This window comes from Sceloporus undulatus, chromosome 1 (genome assembly GCF_019175285.1).
Source record: "Sceloporus undulatus isolate JIND9_A2432 ecotype Alabama chromosome 1, SceUnd_v1.1, whole genome shotgun sequence".
In the NCBI taxonomy this organism is placed as follows: domain Eukaryota; kingdom Metazoa; phylum Chordata; class Lepidosauria; order Squamata; family Phrynosomatidae; genus Sceloporus; species Sceloporus undulatus.
The window spans coordinates 84,817,204-84,833,189 of record NC_056522.1 but is presented as its reverse complement, the minus strand read 5'-3'; the positions used below and the strand labels follow the sequence as shown (position 1 = coordinate 84,833,189).

General features: G+C 38.4%; 1 protein-coding gene across 2 annotated transcripts in view; it reads left to right on the top strand.

Moving 5' to 3' along the window:
- CCDC170 (coiled-coil domain containing 170) overlaps nucleotides 1-13,959 on the top strand; it is an 84,283-nt gene extending 70,324 nt beyond the window's left edge. The window contains exons 8-11 of one of the 2 annotated variants that reach the window (XM_042446900.1): nucleotides 1,756-1,929; nucleotides 2,491-2,733; nucleotides 5,399-5,635; nucleotides 12,582-13,959. In XM_042446900.1, the coding sequence (XP_042302834.1) occupies nucleotides 1,756-1,929; nucleotides 2,491-2,733; nucleotides 5,399-5,635; nucleotides 12,582-12,752 (825 nt within the window). In that variant the 3' untranslated portion in view covers nucleotides 12,753-13,959. Of the gene's footprint in view, nucleotides 1-1,755; nucleotides 1,930-2,490; nucleotides 2,734-5,398; nucleotides 5,636-10,074; nucleotides 10,646-12,581 lie in introns of those variants that run through there. The other variant, XM_042446901.1, reaches the window with a different exon arrangement.
- Nucleotides 13,960-15,986: the final 2,027 nt, after the last annotated feature.

Below are 15,986 nucleotides of genomic sequence, written 5' to 3'. Positions count from 1 at the left end.
TCTTACCTGCCTCTTCCCATGGATGAAGGGGGCGATGAGAACAATTAACAAACAACATCAATTAAAACATATCAGTTTAAACATACATCAATTTAAAAAGACAAATAACATTTAAAAAGACAACATTTAAAATCAATCATTTAAAATTCACAATTTATAAATCATCTGGATAAGCCTGCCAGAAGAGACAACCCCTGCCTGTTCCCAGCTTCCCCAGGTCTAGGGTACACACAAGCTCTGTTCAGGCATTTCTCCGCCTGTTTTCTTCAACATGTTGGCAGGGGAATACCTAGCTGAATTCCCCCCCCATATATATATATATATATATATATATATATATATATATATATATATATATATTCCTAATGTAGAAATTCTGTGTCTGAAGAGGAGAGATTTGTTTTCATGTGGAACCTTTCCATGAAAACAAGACTCCTGCTTTTTCAAGTTCTTGCTCATACAGACAGCCTCCACACAAACAGAAACCCTTTTTTTCTCTTGATATGTGTCTTTCAGTGATTGTTCTGCTCAGGTTGCCTCTTAGCTGATTTGTTCTCTGGGTCATCTTAAACCCAATCCTTCTAACTGACCTTGGCCCCAGTTTCAAAACTGTCTGCCTGTGTAAAACAGAGCTCTAGGACATGGTGGTTTTTTAAATAGACTCATAGGGCTGGAATAGAACTATTGGAAGTCACTTTCCCAAATGAATCAAGGGAATGACTGTTCCATCAGAATTCCCAATGCCCCCCCAACATGCCAGGGAACTCTGTTACTGTAGCTTTGGAAGGAAATGAGACACACTTTTTCAACTGGGTGTTTTCTGAAACAATGTGCTATTGGTAGATGATTGTCTAGGGAAGACATGTTGATAATATACAAATAGAATTCAGAAGAGGCTATGCTAGAGTCACTCAGTACAATACTTGAAAATACTATTTGTGACAAGTCTGACTGGACATCTAAGCTTTTTTGAGTAGTCAAGCTTTTTGAAATCTGGCTAACACTCTGCATTTCTCTGGGCTTTTATAGGATTGCGCTGTCTATTAAAGTTTAGTTCTAATGAAATTGCCAGGACTAGTTTATCATAACATAAGCCCCATTGAATTAAAGGGAAATAACATTAGTTAATTCAGTGTGGAGGCAACACTGTGATTTCAGTGGATGTGCTCTCAATATGGTTAAGACTTGATTCCTACTCAATATGTAAATTTTGTATTCAGGAAACAATTGTATGTGTTCATCCTGAATTCACTGCCATTTTCATTATGTCAGTAAAAATTCCTGTTTGAAAGAAGAATAATTTCTCTAGACATGAAATTTCTTAAACACATTCAGACATCTCCAAACTTTCTTAATGTTCCAGTTCAGTAATCTGTTTTTAAAAATGAACCAAAAAAACCTAGTGTTTCCAGCTTTGGTTTTACATTTCTTTTGAGAAATGTAAGTTGGTATAAAATGCATTTCCTATCATTCATCAGATCAAAAGAATGCCACATGCAACAGAATAAATCCAAATTAAATGTTCTGTTCTTGATTAATTATATATGCCAGAAGATGTACGCTAAGACAGGTTGATTCATCCTTCCCCACTTCTGGCAAAATTCTGCAAGAAAAAAGATTATACAATGAAATAAGTAAATCCTACATGAAAGCAGTTACTAAAATATAAGAATTCAGGGTGTGTGTGTGTTTTCTTTTTACACAATATGAGACTTTTTGCTTTTGATTTTTACTTCTCCACATTTTTTTCTGAAGTATCTGAAGTTTCTGGATCAACTTTCTGAAAAGATGAATATAGATAAAATGGCAGCTGATATTGGATTTGATATGAGATTGGATGCAGTATTGGCTCGTGTGGAACAATTAATCAAACTGGAAGGAGACAAATTGACAGAAAATAAGATCATAGCACGGAATCTGCAACGGAAGGTATGAGAAGTCGAACAGGATTTAAGAATATTATCTGTCAAAAGAAGGCCCAGTAGCTGATAATTTACCTTGCTGAAGAATCAGAATAGAATCAGTGAGAACTCAATTCAAATCCCATTTAGCCAAGATACTTGTGGGTGGCCTTTGGCCAGTCACAAATTTCCCCCATCTCACTGGTTTGTTGGAGGATAAATGGGGGAGGGTGACAACTATGTTGTATTATTATCTATTGTTTTATATGTATTTTGTAGAATGTACACCATTGGCAAGTTTCATTTTTATCGGTTTTATTTTTTGTATGTATAGTGCTGTGTAAATCTACAGTGCTGTATAAATAAAGTATAATAGTAATAGGAAGAAATTTGAGAAAATTATTTTTGGACTAAAGCTCCCAGAATGATCTGGTCATTGACCATGCTGGCTGAGGGATTTGAGGTTCCAAAATTTGCTTTTCCACACCCTGGGGAAAAAGAAGCCTACAAATGAAAATAAAATCACCATTACATTTCAGAAATGAAATCTGACAGTACATGTTTATTCTCTCCCCTCCCCCCCCAACAGCTGAAAACTCAGAAAGAGCAACTTGAAAACAAGGAGCTACACATGAAACTTTTGCGTCAGAAGATAGTTCAGCTCGAAGAAGAGAAGCAAGTGCGCACAGCCCTGGCAGTGGAAAGAGATGAGGCCAATCTCACTATTAGAAAGTTACAAAAAAAAGTGGATAGATTACAGAATGAACTTGCCTTAGCAAGAGAAGCAAACACAGACCTTAAGGTTAAATTGGCTGACACCAATGAATTGAAGGTGGGGAACAAAATTAATCTAGTTTTTAAAGCTGTGATTGAAAAGAGTACTAGTGCAAATGCACGATTTTGCATGGAAATGCTCCCAAAACTGTTTTCTTCATCCTGGTTATTCAGCAAAGAAAGCAATTCACAGTTTTTGTGTGTTTTTCGGGCTACGTGGCCATGTTCTAGAAGAGTTTATTCCTGATGTTTTACCAGCATCTGTGGTTGGCATCTTCAGAGCATGCTGGCATGGAAGAGAGTTATATACTATGTGATCCTGGGTAGGGAGGAGTGATCTCCATGTTAATTTGTCTTTTATTCTGTTGTTGATGGTCAGGCCTCAGGATGGGGGGATATGCAAAGAGGATTAGTGTCTGCTTAATTAGTGATCATTGTCTGCTGGGAAAGCCCCATGTTGACCATGCCAACAACTGTCAGGTCAGAATGCACAGGGAAGCCATTGAAATCCACAAACACCTGGACAACTTCAACAGGAAAGAAGAAACCCTTAAAGTGAACAAAGTTTGACTACCAGTCCTGAAAAATAGCAAAACCAGGACTCAGCAAATGCAAATGAAATGCAAACTCAGGGTTAGGGGCTTTTAAAAAAAACTTTTTTTATAAAGTAAATTTTCCAAGCTCTATCAACAGTTGGCAATATGTAATGTTTGCATGAGACAGTACATGTATTGGTAAAGATCAACAACCATCATGCAATCTGATGCAAACAGAAACAATTGGTCTGTACTTGGGTAATTTTATATAAGGTGAAAAAGTTGCAGCATTAAACCATTCCACACAAATAGAAATAATGTTTTCATTTGATGGTGCTAAAAGGTGAACAACCTTTTAATATTGCCTGAAGTAGACTCATTTGCACTTCCTAATGTTCCTAATGTTCTGTCTAGTCTTCCCCATGCATTTTAAACAGATTTTCACATTTTACTGCTATTTTCTCATTTTCTATCAAGATAAAGAGCAGTATATTTTGGTCTAGGAGTTGAAGGTTTCAATTCTTCACACACTATGGCCAGTCTGCTGGCGCCTGTTTTTGCTCGTCAGGGACGGTGCAGCCCCCAAACGGCGCGCTGCCACTGTGGAACAAAAAGAACCTGGAATTTCCGGGTTCTTTGTGCAATGTTGCAATGATGTCACAAGTGCACCACTGGCGCACTTGCAACATAAGTGATGTGCGGTGCTGCACGGGCTCCGCATGGCACTTATGTCACAATGGCAGCACTCATGTACATGGGGCACCACCATTGTTACGCCACCGTCACGTAGTAGGGTTGTAGGGCATGCAGTTGCTCTGCCCCTGAGCAACTGTACTACGTGTCCAGGCAGGCACAAAGTGCCGGTCTGGATCAGGCCTCACTTGGGTAAAATACTCTTGGAGGCCAGGGTTTGAATCTCCACTTGGCCATGGAAAACCACTGGGTAACTTTTGGCAAGTGACTTTCTTTCAGCCGCAGGTGAAGGCAATGAAAACCCCCCTCTGAACATACTGTGCCAAAAATATCCACAGGGCCACCATAAGTAGAAAACCACTTAATAACACAGAATAGAAAGAGGGTTAATTTTTAGTAGAGTGTTTGTGTATTTTGCGCTTTATATGCTTTTTTTGGTTTTGCATTTTATGAAGCCATTGTGGGTACACTGGGGTAGAGGAGTGATATACAATTAAGAACTTATTTCTTTAATTTATTGGGTCATCATGTATTCTGCATAAAGACAAGTGCATATAATCTGATAGAATGCAGAGTACTAGACATTCAATTATTTCCTCCTTTCTTCCTGTTCAAATACTTATCATTTCACACTAACCTTCAGTGTTCTAAATTACTTTGTCCTAACAGATTATTTTCTTTGCAAGAAAATGTTTGACATCAAAGCTGCAGCTCTCAATCAACTCAGGGCATACAACAGGCAACTCCAAAGCCTCTGTCTTATATTTTGGTTGCCACAGATAGCAATGGAGTACGTTTAATATCCCCCTCCACCCTTTTCCCTGTTTAGCAATATGATGTGAGTCAGAAACAACCAAGAATCCTGTGGCAATTTCAAGGCTGACAAGTTAATTGTTCCATAAGTTTTAATGGACTAGAACCCACTCCATCAGATGCATGGAGTGATGGCCTCAATAAATGTTGCCAGACAGCCCTTAAACCAAAATATATTTGGCTAAGCTACACAAGAAATCTGTTATTAGCTCTTCTAAAATGAATCCTTTTCCTCCCTTAAAAGCAGTCGCACATGCTCTGATTTTGTCTACAGAAGTGGTACTGGGAATTTTTTTAAAAAAACAACAACCCTTGCTTCACACAATTTCCCATCTAAATTGCTCCCTTTAGCCGTTATTTGCAGTGTGAGAAGAAATATGCAGTGTTTTTCTATCAAGATAAAAAGCAGTTTAAAGAAGGCAATTTATATCAGGGAAAAGAGCACGGGTGAGAGGAAGGTTAATACACCATCCTCAGCACTGCTGTTTCAGTAAAAATTGGAGTCCACTGTGGCTGCTTTTAAGTTAAAAACATATACTTCTAGAATTGTCATCATAGATTCTCCCCCCCCCCCCCCCTTTCCATCTGCTATAGTTTAGCCTGACATCTTTTCTTCCTTAGGCTGCTTGTCCCAGTGTTTACAGCCTTACTGAGGCAATCCCTTCTGGAATTTATTCACAGATCAGAACGCTGGAACAGGACAAAACCATAGAAGATCTAAGCAAGTCCCAAGAGAAACTGGAAAAGATGAAGGTGAAGGCTGAAAGCCAGCTGACCTCTGTTAAGTCTGAGTTACATGTCGTAGAACGGGAAGCAAAGGAAGATAAAGAGAAGGCCAAAAATATGTTGGAATCTGTTACCAGTGAACTGACAATGCTTAAATCTGCTTTAGAAGAAGTAACAAAAAGAAAGAGACAAGTATGTGCCTCTACAGCTAAGTAATTTAGTGTCTGAAACAATTTAGTGTGTACACATCATTGTTGCATTTCTTTTAGAGTTACTGAATAGTGTGTTAAGAAATCCCAGCATCAACCTTGTGTTTCTTCTGTCTCGACAAGCGAGGACTTTTTTTTCTTTGTTTTTGGTTGTGTCTGAACTGCAGAATTAATACAGTTTCATCGAATCATAGAATCATAGAGTTGGAAGAGAGCACAAGGGCCATCCAGTCCAACCCCTGCCATGCAGGAATTCTCAATAAAAGCATCCCCGACAGATGGCCATCCAGCCTCTGTTTAAAGACCTCTATTCTGTCCTCTCTTCCATTTCCCTCAGGTTGAGCACCCTTTGCCTTTTCTGAGAAGACTGAAGCAAAGAAGATGTTGAGTAATTCTGCCTTTTCTCTGTCCCCTGTTAACATTTTGCCATCTTTTCCACGCAGTGGCCCCACCATTTCCTTTTTCTTCCTTTTGCTACGGACATATCCAAAAAAGCCCCTTTTTTTGTTCTTAATCTCTCTAGCAAGCCTGAGTTCATTTTGTGCTTTAGCTTTTCTGACTTTACCTCTACACAAGCTAGCTATTTGTTTGAATTCCTCTTTGGTGATTTACACATTTTCCCATTTCTTATACATGTTCCATTTAAAACTTAGCTCAGTAGAAAGTTCCTTAATCATCCATCCTGGTTTCTTAAGACACTTCCCATTTTTCTTCCTCATTGGAACCTTCAGTATCTCCCTTTTGAGAAACTCCCATCCATCCTGAACTCCCTTCTCTTTTAGTATTCCTGACCATGGGATCACCCCCAGTATTTCTCTACGTTTACTGAAATCAGCTCTCCTAAAGTCTAGAATGTGTGTCTGACTCTGCTTGGCTTCTCCTTTCCGTTATATAACAAACATGGTCACTTCAACCTAATGATCCCACCACTTCAACACCATTAACCAAGTCATCCTTTTTGTTTAGGATCAGATCCAAAATAGCTGACCTCCTTGTTGCCTCTTCCAACTTTTGGACAATGAAATTGTCTTCAAGGCAAATGAGGAATTTGGTGGACCTTGTGGATTTGGCTGAGTTTGAATTCCAGCAAATATCAGGATAGTTGAAGTCGCCCATCACTACTACATCTCTCCTTTCTGAGTGTGTGGTCATCTGTTCTAGAAAGGTGTCATCCAATTCCTCCACCTGACTGGGGGATCTGTAGTAGATGCTCACCGTAACATCCTTGTTGTTTCCCTCTCTTTTAATTTTTATCCAGATGCTCTCCACCTGGCTTCCAGTATTGATGTCCTGGCCCTCTTCACTGGTGTAATTATCGCTGACATATAGTGCTATTCCTCCTCCTTTCTTGTTTGGCCTATTTCTCTTAGAAAGGTTATACCCCTCTATTTCTACATTCCAGTTATGAGACTCATCCCACTAGGTTTCAGTGATGCCTATTATATCATATTTGCTTTGTTGTAGGAGTTCGAGTTCATCTTGCTTATTTCCCATGCTCTGTAGAGACATCGCAGACCATGGGTCCTCTTTACTTGCTGCCTGTCCAAGTATTTTTGCCTCCCACTGTTGGGTTCTTGCACTATTTGTCTTGTTTCCTCTATGTCAGTTTGACTATTTTCTCCATCCCTTTCGCCTTCCATAATATTGTCTCCCTCCCCACGGAACTCAGTTTAAAGCCCTCCTGATTAAATTCTTGAGACTGTTGGCAAAAAACGTTTCTTCCAACTGGCGTGATATGCAACCCATCCATTGCCAGAAGTCCCCCCTCATGGAACCGCAGCCCATGATCAAAGAATCCAAATCGTTCTTGGTGGTACCATCTGTGGAGCCAGTTGTTTACATCTCCCTTTCTGGACCATGTCCATCAACTGGCAGAAGAGACGAGATGACAACTTGTGCATCCATTTCTTTCAGCTTCCTACCAAGAGCCTTGTACAGTGCGCCCGCATCATATGCAGATGCACCATACACGGCTTTCAGCATACAGTGGTACCCCGGGATACGAATGCGCCGCCTTACGAAATTTCCGGGTTACGAAAAAAATCCATTTAAAAAAACTGTTCTGGGTTACGAAGGTTTTTTCGGGTTACGAAAATTTTTTTGGTGCTTTTCGGCGCTATTTCACACGAAATCGCGGCTTTTCCCCATTAGCGCCTATGGGTTTTTCGGCTTGCGAAGTATTTCGGGTTACGAAAGCCGCGGCGGAACGAATTAATTTCGTAACCCGGGGTACCACTGTACTCTGAAAGTAGGGCGCAAGGGGTGGCGCGTCCCATTAAGAATAGACATCTAGGATGGTAAAGAATGATATGTGAGGGAAAGGGGGGTGGTGGAAGTGAAGAAATGTGATAATACTGTAATGCGAAAATGTAAATATATATGTGTATTTTTAGCTCTTCAATTAAAAAAAGAATAATGGGGCGCACACATATGGTGCATGCACCACCGTGCCACTTAGTTACTGAAGTTTAAACTACAAGCTACAGATATATTTATATGATTTTTAAAAAATAAATAAATAATGGCATGCACTTTCCTAGGGTTGCCTTAGAGGGTATGACAAGTTTCAGGTGTCTAGATTTCATAGTCTTGATGCTGCTGCAGAGACAGACTCACACTTTTCTTTATTAATATAACATTATATTTAAGAAACCTATATGAAAAATATATACAGATACACCCCCTCTTTAAGAGGTCTTTTATCTCTAATTTTCACTCTGAAAAACTTATTGAATGATGAATTTTCAGGAATTTATATCTTGTCAAGTTCTTGAGCTAGATGAAAGAGACAATAATGAAGCTTTTATAGACTGCAAAAATAGCTGAAATGAAACAGTGCATAGAAATTACTGTTGAGTCTTCAGTTAACCCACAGTTGACCAGGCATTCTCCTTTAACGATAAGTGATTACACTGAGTTCTGTTTATTGAAATAACAGTAAGAGCATTGACTATATTGAGTAAGGACCCAGTCAGCAACAGTGACAAGACCATACTGACTAAAATTTCAGCAGAAAAATTAATCTAATCAATGGTAATAGGAAACAGCATTCAGTACAGTTCCATACTGGATGTCAAGCCCACCAACCATGGTGGTTGGAAAGAGCAGGCAAGGGAAGTTTTACTAATAACAAAATTGCAGACGCTGATGCCAATTTGGTTGGATGTCAGGTGGTGCGAAATAGGAAGGGATACAACAGATCCTAGTGCCTAAAAAGGAGGGACAGTTGATAATTAGATTCCACAAGACTTGTTGAATTATTCTAATCTAGAATTTGGAGAAACTCTGTAGAGTTTTATGGTTCCTCAGGACAGCTTGCTCTAAGCTACTCTAAGGGACTGCTAATAGGATGCCAACAACATTCTGAAGTTTTGCATAGTTTTAAAATCTGTAGATAAAATACATCAGTGTAACATGATAGTTGGCCTTTTGGCCTGCAAATTTAGCCAGCTGTTATAAATTCTATGATTGCTTCATATCCACACTTTTATCCATGTTTTTCACCAGCAGAGGCTTTTTTACCACTTGTTATTGCCACACAGGGGAGAGGGATTTGGGATCATGACTGGGAAGGGAAGGACAAAACTACCTTGTGGCTAGACCCAACCTAAATAAGTGGATGCACATATACTTTAGAATAAACAAAACATAAAATAATTGCTCTCTATATATTTAATGTGCAGTTTGACCACAGTCTGTTCTTCTCTTTTTTTCGTCTTCCCCAATTCATTCACTTTTTTGATATGCAATAGAATTTTTCATTCTACTTCAAATGGTCCAGTGGGTCAGTTGTTTATCTCAACTGTTTTAATTATACTGTTGGAATCCACTTTGATTCCTTTGGAATACAAATTATTATTATTATTATTATTATTATTATTATTATTATTATTATTATTAGTCTTTCCTTTAAGATATAGACTGAAGAAGCACAGCCTCTTTCCAAATCCTAAAAGATAGATGGCCATAGAGGGAAACTCACCATTACACCATGATGTTCATGGTGGCTCCCAACTCGTAACACAGAGTACGCTAACTGTGCACACATAGAACAGATGTCCCTGCCATTATGCACAGATATAAACATTTGGTTTGCAGAGAGCACTTCATTTCATAATAAACAGACCCATGTGTGCATTTTTCAAAACTTGTCATTATGTGGAAAACAAGAATAATGCAGTCTGTTATATTAAATGTCACCTATTTTGATAATACCAGATTAAAGAGCACACAACAATTTCAATCATTTGGGAAATGACCTTTAGAAAACAATGAACCACAAACAAAGATCTGAACATGTTTTGACATTACTTTAGGTCATGCAATGAAGTGTATAATATTAAAGATGTGACTATATTATTAATTACACAGAACTTCATCTTTGTTTCCTTCTGTTTTGACTAAATTCTATTGTATTTTCAGACTTTGTGTATTTGGCACAAGGCAATCATGATCAACTGCATCTTGAACTGGGGGCTGAAGAAAACCTAAACTGAACACATCCATGCAGTGTCCTAGCTGACTATCCATATAAACCCTTGTTTTTCATGGTGATAAATCTGGGTTGTACTGCTTTGGATTTCCCACTGGCAAGATTGCTTGCATGTCTCTGTATAGAAAGTTAGATGTCAGGGAGAATGGATTTTAGAATTACTTACTACTTTTCAACAATCCATCCATTTGCATATGTTTCTTGTGAAGTTCACAAAACAATGAATAAAATACAATATCTGAATATCAAATACAGTTATTAAAATACCTTTGCACTGTCAAACTTAACCCACAGGATTATTTTTATTCCATGGCATAATCTCTTTCTTTCCTAGGAAATCAGCTATATTTTTCATTTTAAAAAGTAAAAACATAACCACCTAATTGCTGAAGATTTAAGAGACAAGATAGAGTATGACTTAGGCTAAATCTGCACTGCAGAAATAATGCAGTTTGATACTGTTTTAACCTCCATGGATCTATGTTATGGAATCCTGGGATTTGTAGTTGAGGCACCAGAGCTTTTTGACAGAGAAGACTAAATATCTCACAAAACTACAAATCCCAGAATTCCATAACACTGAGCCATGGCAGTTAAAGCAGTGTCAAACTGTATTATTTCTGTATTGTCTTTTATGGTAGCACTTCTTTTTAGGTATACAAAAATTGCATGATGCTTTATTACCAGAAACAAGGAATGTCTGTTTTATCTAAAGCTCAAATTTCCAGTTGCAAGAGCTGTGTGAAATTTGATTGCATGAATCTCACTGACATCTCTTGCATAATCACTGAGAGATGACCTGTAATGGAACTTTCTTCCACCCTGTGGCTATTATGTGGCCTTAAAGGGGGAAAGTATCTTTCTTTCAAGGTTGCTTTGGAGAGTGGTAGACTCTTCTTTTCTGGAGGTGTATGGCCTCCTTTTGGGAGTGCTTGCATTTCGTAATCCTGCATGGTAAAGGGCTGGACCGGATGGTCTTGCAGTACCTACCTGCTATGTGATTCTGTGATAATTCTAAGATACAGTCTACTTAGCAGTGAAGTGCAAATTTAGACCTTGAATCACTTTTTAAAAAAAAAAAAATGTCGCAAGCATCTCTTGTTAAAATATTAGCCTTTTGAAATATAGGGTACCCTCACTAGTGCTAGAATACATGCTTATATGGATTGAGTATCACTTTAACCTTACCACTTCCTTAAATGTTAACACAATATTGTGTTCCTAATACTAAATTTGTGAAGTATAGCACACAAAGAGCTCTTTATTATCTGGAGTGATTCCTAGATGTGACTGAATGGTTTAATGAAGGCATTCCAAGCAGCTGGGACTACAACACATCATGTCATCCAGGCAGTTGTAAAGTGGTCTTAATGCAACCCACGGACAAAGAAAAAAATTGTTCAGGCTCCAAATACCAATTCTTTTGAAATGTGTAATGCAAAACTGAGTGCAGCACAGCCTTTTTTATGAGTCATAACAATGCATCTGAGCCATTGAATAATTTTCAAGTGGGCCATTGCCATTGATTTTACAAAAATTATTAATAAAACAAATATGGTTATCACTATTATCATTGAATGGTTGGAAAAAGAGGCCCACAATTTAATTTTTACTACCACTTTTTTTTTGAGGGGATGGAGTCAGGCTTTGCAAAGCATGTCATACTTCTATAATCCCAATCTTGACAGTTTTATTTGTTTGCTTTCTACGATTTATACCCTCCTCCTTCAGGAACCACTTGATGTCCCTAGGGAAGCTTACATAAATAATAAAAACACACAGAGTTACATATTACAGTAGCCAGCCATAATAAGCAGGGTTTTTAAAAAAACAAAATAGCAAAAAAATCAGCAGCAGAAGAGAAATATCATTTAAAAGAAGCAAAAGAATTGTCTGGCACCAAAATGGCAAGATAGTTGAGTTCCTGTGATGGAAGGGAGCCACTAGAGTTTGGAAATGTTTCTTTTTTATTATTATTTTCATGCCTAGAATCCCACAGCAGCATGACATGTGGGCTACAAGCTTTGGATGGCAATGGCGGGTTACAAACCGCCATAAAGTACGTATTCACTACGTATTAGGGTTAGGAAGGGGCCATATTGACGTAGCGGACGCTGTGCGTCCACACGTCCACACGTTGCGCAGCGCTAATGACATCGTGAGTGAGCCATTGGCGCCTCGCGGCATCATAACTGCGCCACAGGAAGAAGCTCCATTTTGGAGCTTCTTTTTTGCTCCGTGCGGGAGTCACGCGGTTTGGCTGCTGCGGCTCCCTTGCGGAGCAAACAGCAGCGCCAGCAGACCGCCGCAAAGCAGCGGTCTGTAACGCACCTATGATAACCTTTCAAAGAGCTTCAGATGACGATCTCACTGAGTGGGAAGATGGTTGCAGGAGAAGATACTCAATCTATCATATTTTCCCCCTTTGTTCTCATAGCTGTCAGACTTCAGAGAAGTCATCTCCCGTATGCTGGGCCTCAATATTACCACTATTGCTCTTCCTGACTACGAAATAATTACTCGTCTGGAGGACCTGATCCATTCTCATCAGCATCGTCTTGTTCCTTGTGCCTGCTTCAGAGATGGACCATTGCAGCTTCTTCACTGAAAGAAGGCAGTGGAATTTCCTTTTTTCTGCTTCTCCTCTTCTCTTTGCCAATGTAAATGTTCCAGAACTTGACTCCAGAGCACTAAAACACTGTTAGTCCACTGTTTAACAAAATCCTGTTCTCCAAGTGTGAAAGCCTTTTAATAGTGTCAGTACTACTTTTTCTCAATGTGAACTTTAAGTACGCAGGAAGTATTTTAATAAACAGTATTTTCTTTATTGCTGAAAAGCTTATGTACTCAGTCTCAAGAACTGAAAGAACAAAGTAATCATTATTATCTAGGAATGGAAGCTCTACTCATTGACATTGCCTGAGCTCAGTGTTGGACATTTCCACCTGAAATCTTTCTGGAGGTAAATATGCGGGGGGGGGGGGGGGGAATTAGTTTGATAATGATTTAATTTTTTCTACATATAACGGAGTGTAATTGGGAAACATTTTAAACTGCTATAATGCTTTATTTAAAAACAAACCGAAAGACAGTGTATCTGTGACTGTTTCCCTCATATTAACTGTCAATTTTACAATATTTGCTTTTATTATGGAAGTGTACTAGCATCTATGTTAGTCTAGCCAAAACAAATAAAAATAAGTCTAACATGAACAAAGTTCAGAGAGTTTTTGAACTGTGCAATGTAATTAGCTGCCTGATAAAAACAAAACCTTAATATCTCCTCAATTTTGGGATGAGAAAAATATAGTGGCAGTAATTTTCACCTGACAAGTTAATATTATTTAAACGCCCATTTGGATTTTCTACACATAAGTTTATATCAAGATTCATTCATAGGTTCCACAGAAATTTAAATTGTGTATTTAGCATATACAGTGCCATAACAGTATAGCCTACTGTAAATATGACTGGGAGTCAGGGGCCAGCCCAAGCCGATAGTTGTGATTTGTGTGCCTCAATGAAACAAGGTAGAACATCAATCTATTGGTTTTGTGTGTGTGTAGGAAATCATTTCACTAATGTTGGAAGTCCTTTGTACAACTATGATATATGTTATGGTTCAACAACTATAAATGTACACAACTATTTTCCAGTTACTGATTTCATTTTAATTTAGTTATGCTTTGGACTGCAGTCACTGATAATCAGTAGTGAAGTGATAAAAATGTCATTGCTATAGATTTACCATGGAAAGTCAGTTTTAATGTTTGTACTCACCATAAATAAAATTCTGATCATTTAAGAAAATTAAACTTATGCAAAATTTATTGATGCCTCTCTTTGTTTTTATTTAATCTCATATGTATTGGCTTATCTCTATAATTGATAAAGGATGCCAGTGTGATCATATGTTTCAAATACTCAATTTGAACAAATCATAGAAAAAGGTGCACATACTCACATTTTATGGGTATATAAAATACAATGGGCCCTTTGGATCCACAAGCTTTAGATCCATGAATTTGATTATTTGAGGATTGTCACACCCCATATTATTAAATGGCAGCAATGTGAACATGGACACACTGAAGCATGTGTATTCATGTTGCCACCATTTAATACTATGCAGGTGCCATTATCCATTTTTTTTTATTTTTATTTTTTGCATTCATGGAGGGTCCCAAAACCAAACACCTATGGACCCAAAGGGTCAACTGTACAACAATTTTGAAACTTGTTTATGCTCAGAAACATCTGCCAATTTTATATTTTTACAATGACTAAATTAGATATTACAAGAGTCCTACAAAATCACATTCAGTTTATGACTACTTTAATATGATATCTGAAATTCAAAGAAGGCCACTCTACTGGGGGAGAGTTTGGAAATGCCAGTATTTAGGCCACACACACCCTGCCTCTATCAGCCTGGTATGGTTATTAAAGGAATAGATAGAACAGAAAATTTATGATGCTAACACAAAAAGAACAAAAAACTAATTTAAGCCAACATGATTATTTTTTAAAAGTTTCCAAGATTGGAAGGGAGCAGCAGTCCTTAGCAGATTATTACCGATAGTTACTGCATATCTAAAAGTTTATGAGCAAACTTTCTGAACCAGCACACCTTAGTTGGTGTTCTTGATGAAGATCTAGAAAGATCAGAGCATCTGTCAGAATAGGCAGCAGGTATGTTCATTGCTTTGGAAATCAGAAGAAAAATGAAACAGATGAGTTCTATCACTTTTGCAAATAATAATAATAATAATAATAATAATAATAATAATAATAATGTTTATTTTTAGCCCGCCCTTCCCTACAGATTGAGGAGGGTAGCAATAAAAGGAAATACAATACATACACAACAAATCATCAGTTACTTAGTCCCCAACCCTCCACCACTATGAGAATAAAACAACACAAATAAAACAACACAAAAACCAAATACAGTGTACATAATTAAAATGGTTATAATAACTATATAAAACAATTAAAAACAGGCAAATGGAGTAGAACAATCAGGGATGGACAGGGTTATTTTTATCTTTGGGAGGTCAGTCTGGGAAGGCCTGCCAGAAGAGATCTGTCTTGATAGCCCTTTTAAAGATGTCAAGGGTGGTAATATGATGGATCCCCTCCGGCAGATCATTCCATACTTTCAGAGTGGCTGATGAGAAGGTCCTCTGGGAAACCACAGCCAAACTGGTCTTCATAGGCTGCAGTAAATTCTTCCCAGAGTACCTGAGTGTGTGGGGTGGATTATAAGGGGTGACATGCATTTGTAAGTAAGTTGGACCCAAGCCATGTAGGGCTTTAAAGGTGATAACCAACACCTTGTACTGTGCCTGGAAGCTAATTGGCAGCCAGTGGAGGGATTTTAAGACAGGTGTTATATGGCCTGTTCTGGATTTACCAGCAACCAGTCTGGCTGCCATATTTTGCACCAATTGAAGATTCTGAACTTGGCACAAGAGTAGCACCACGGAGACTGCATTGCAGAAATCGGGATGAGAGGTTACCAGTGCATGTACTACCATTTCTAGGTTCCCTGACTCCAGGTAGGGTTGCAGCTGATGTATCAACCAAAGCTGATAGCAGGCACTCCTGGCTGTCACATCCACCTGTGGTGATAATTGGAGTGACGAATCCAGGAGCATCCCCAAGCTGCGAACACAGTCCTTTAGGGGAAGCGTGACCCCGTCCAGAACTGGTTGGCATTTCTCCATACCCGGATTAGGGTTCCCTATGGCAAGTACCTTCATTTTATCAGGATTCAGCTTGAATCTGTTTTTCTCATCCAGTCCATTACCACCCTAAGACAGTCATTCAGAGGACAGAT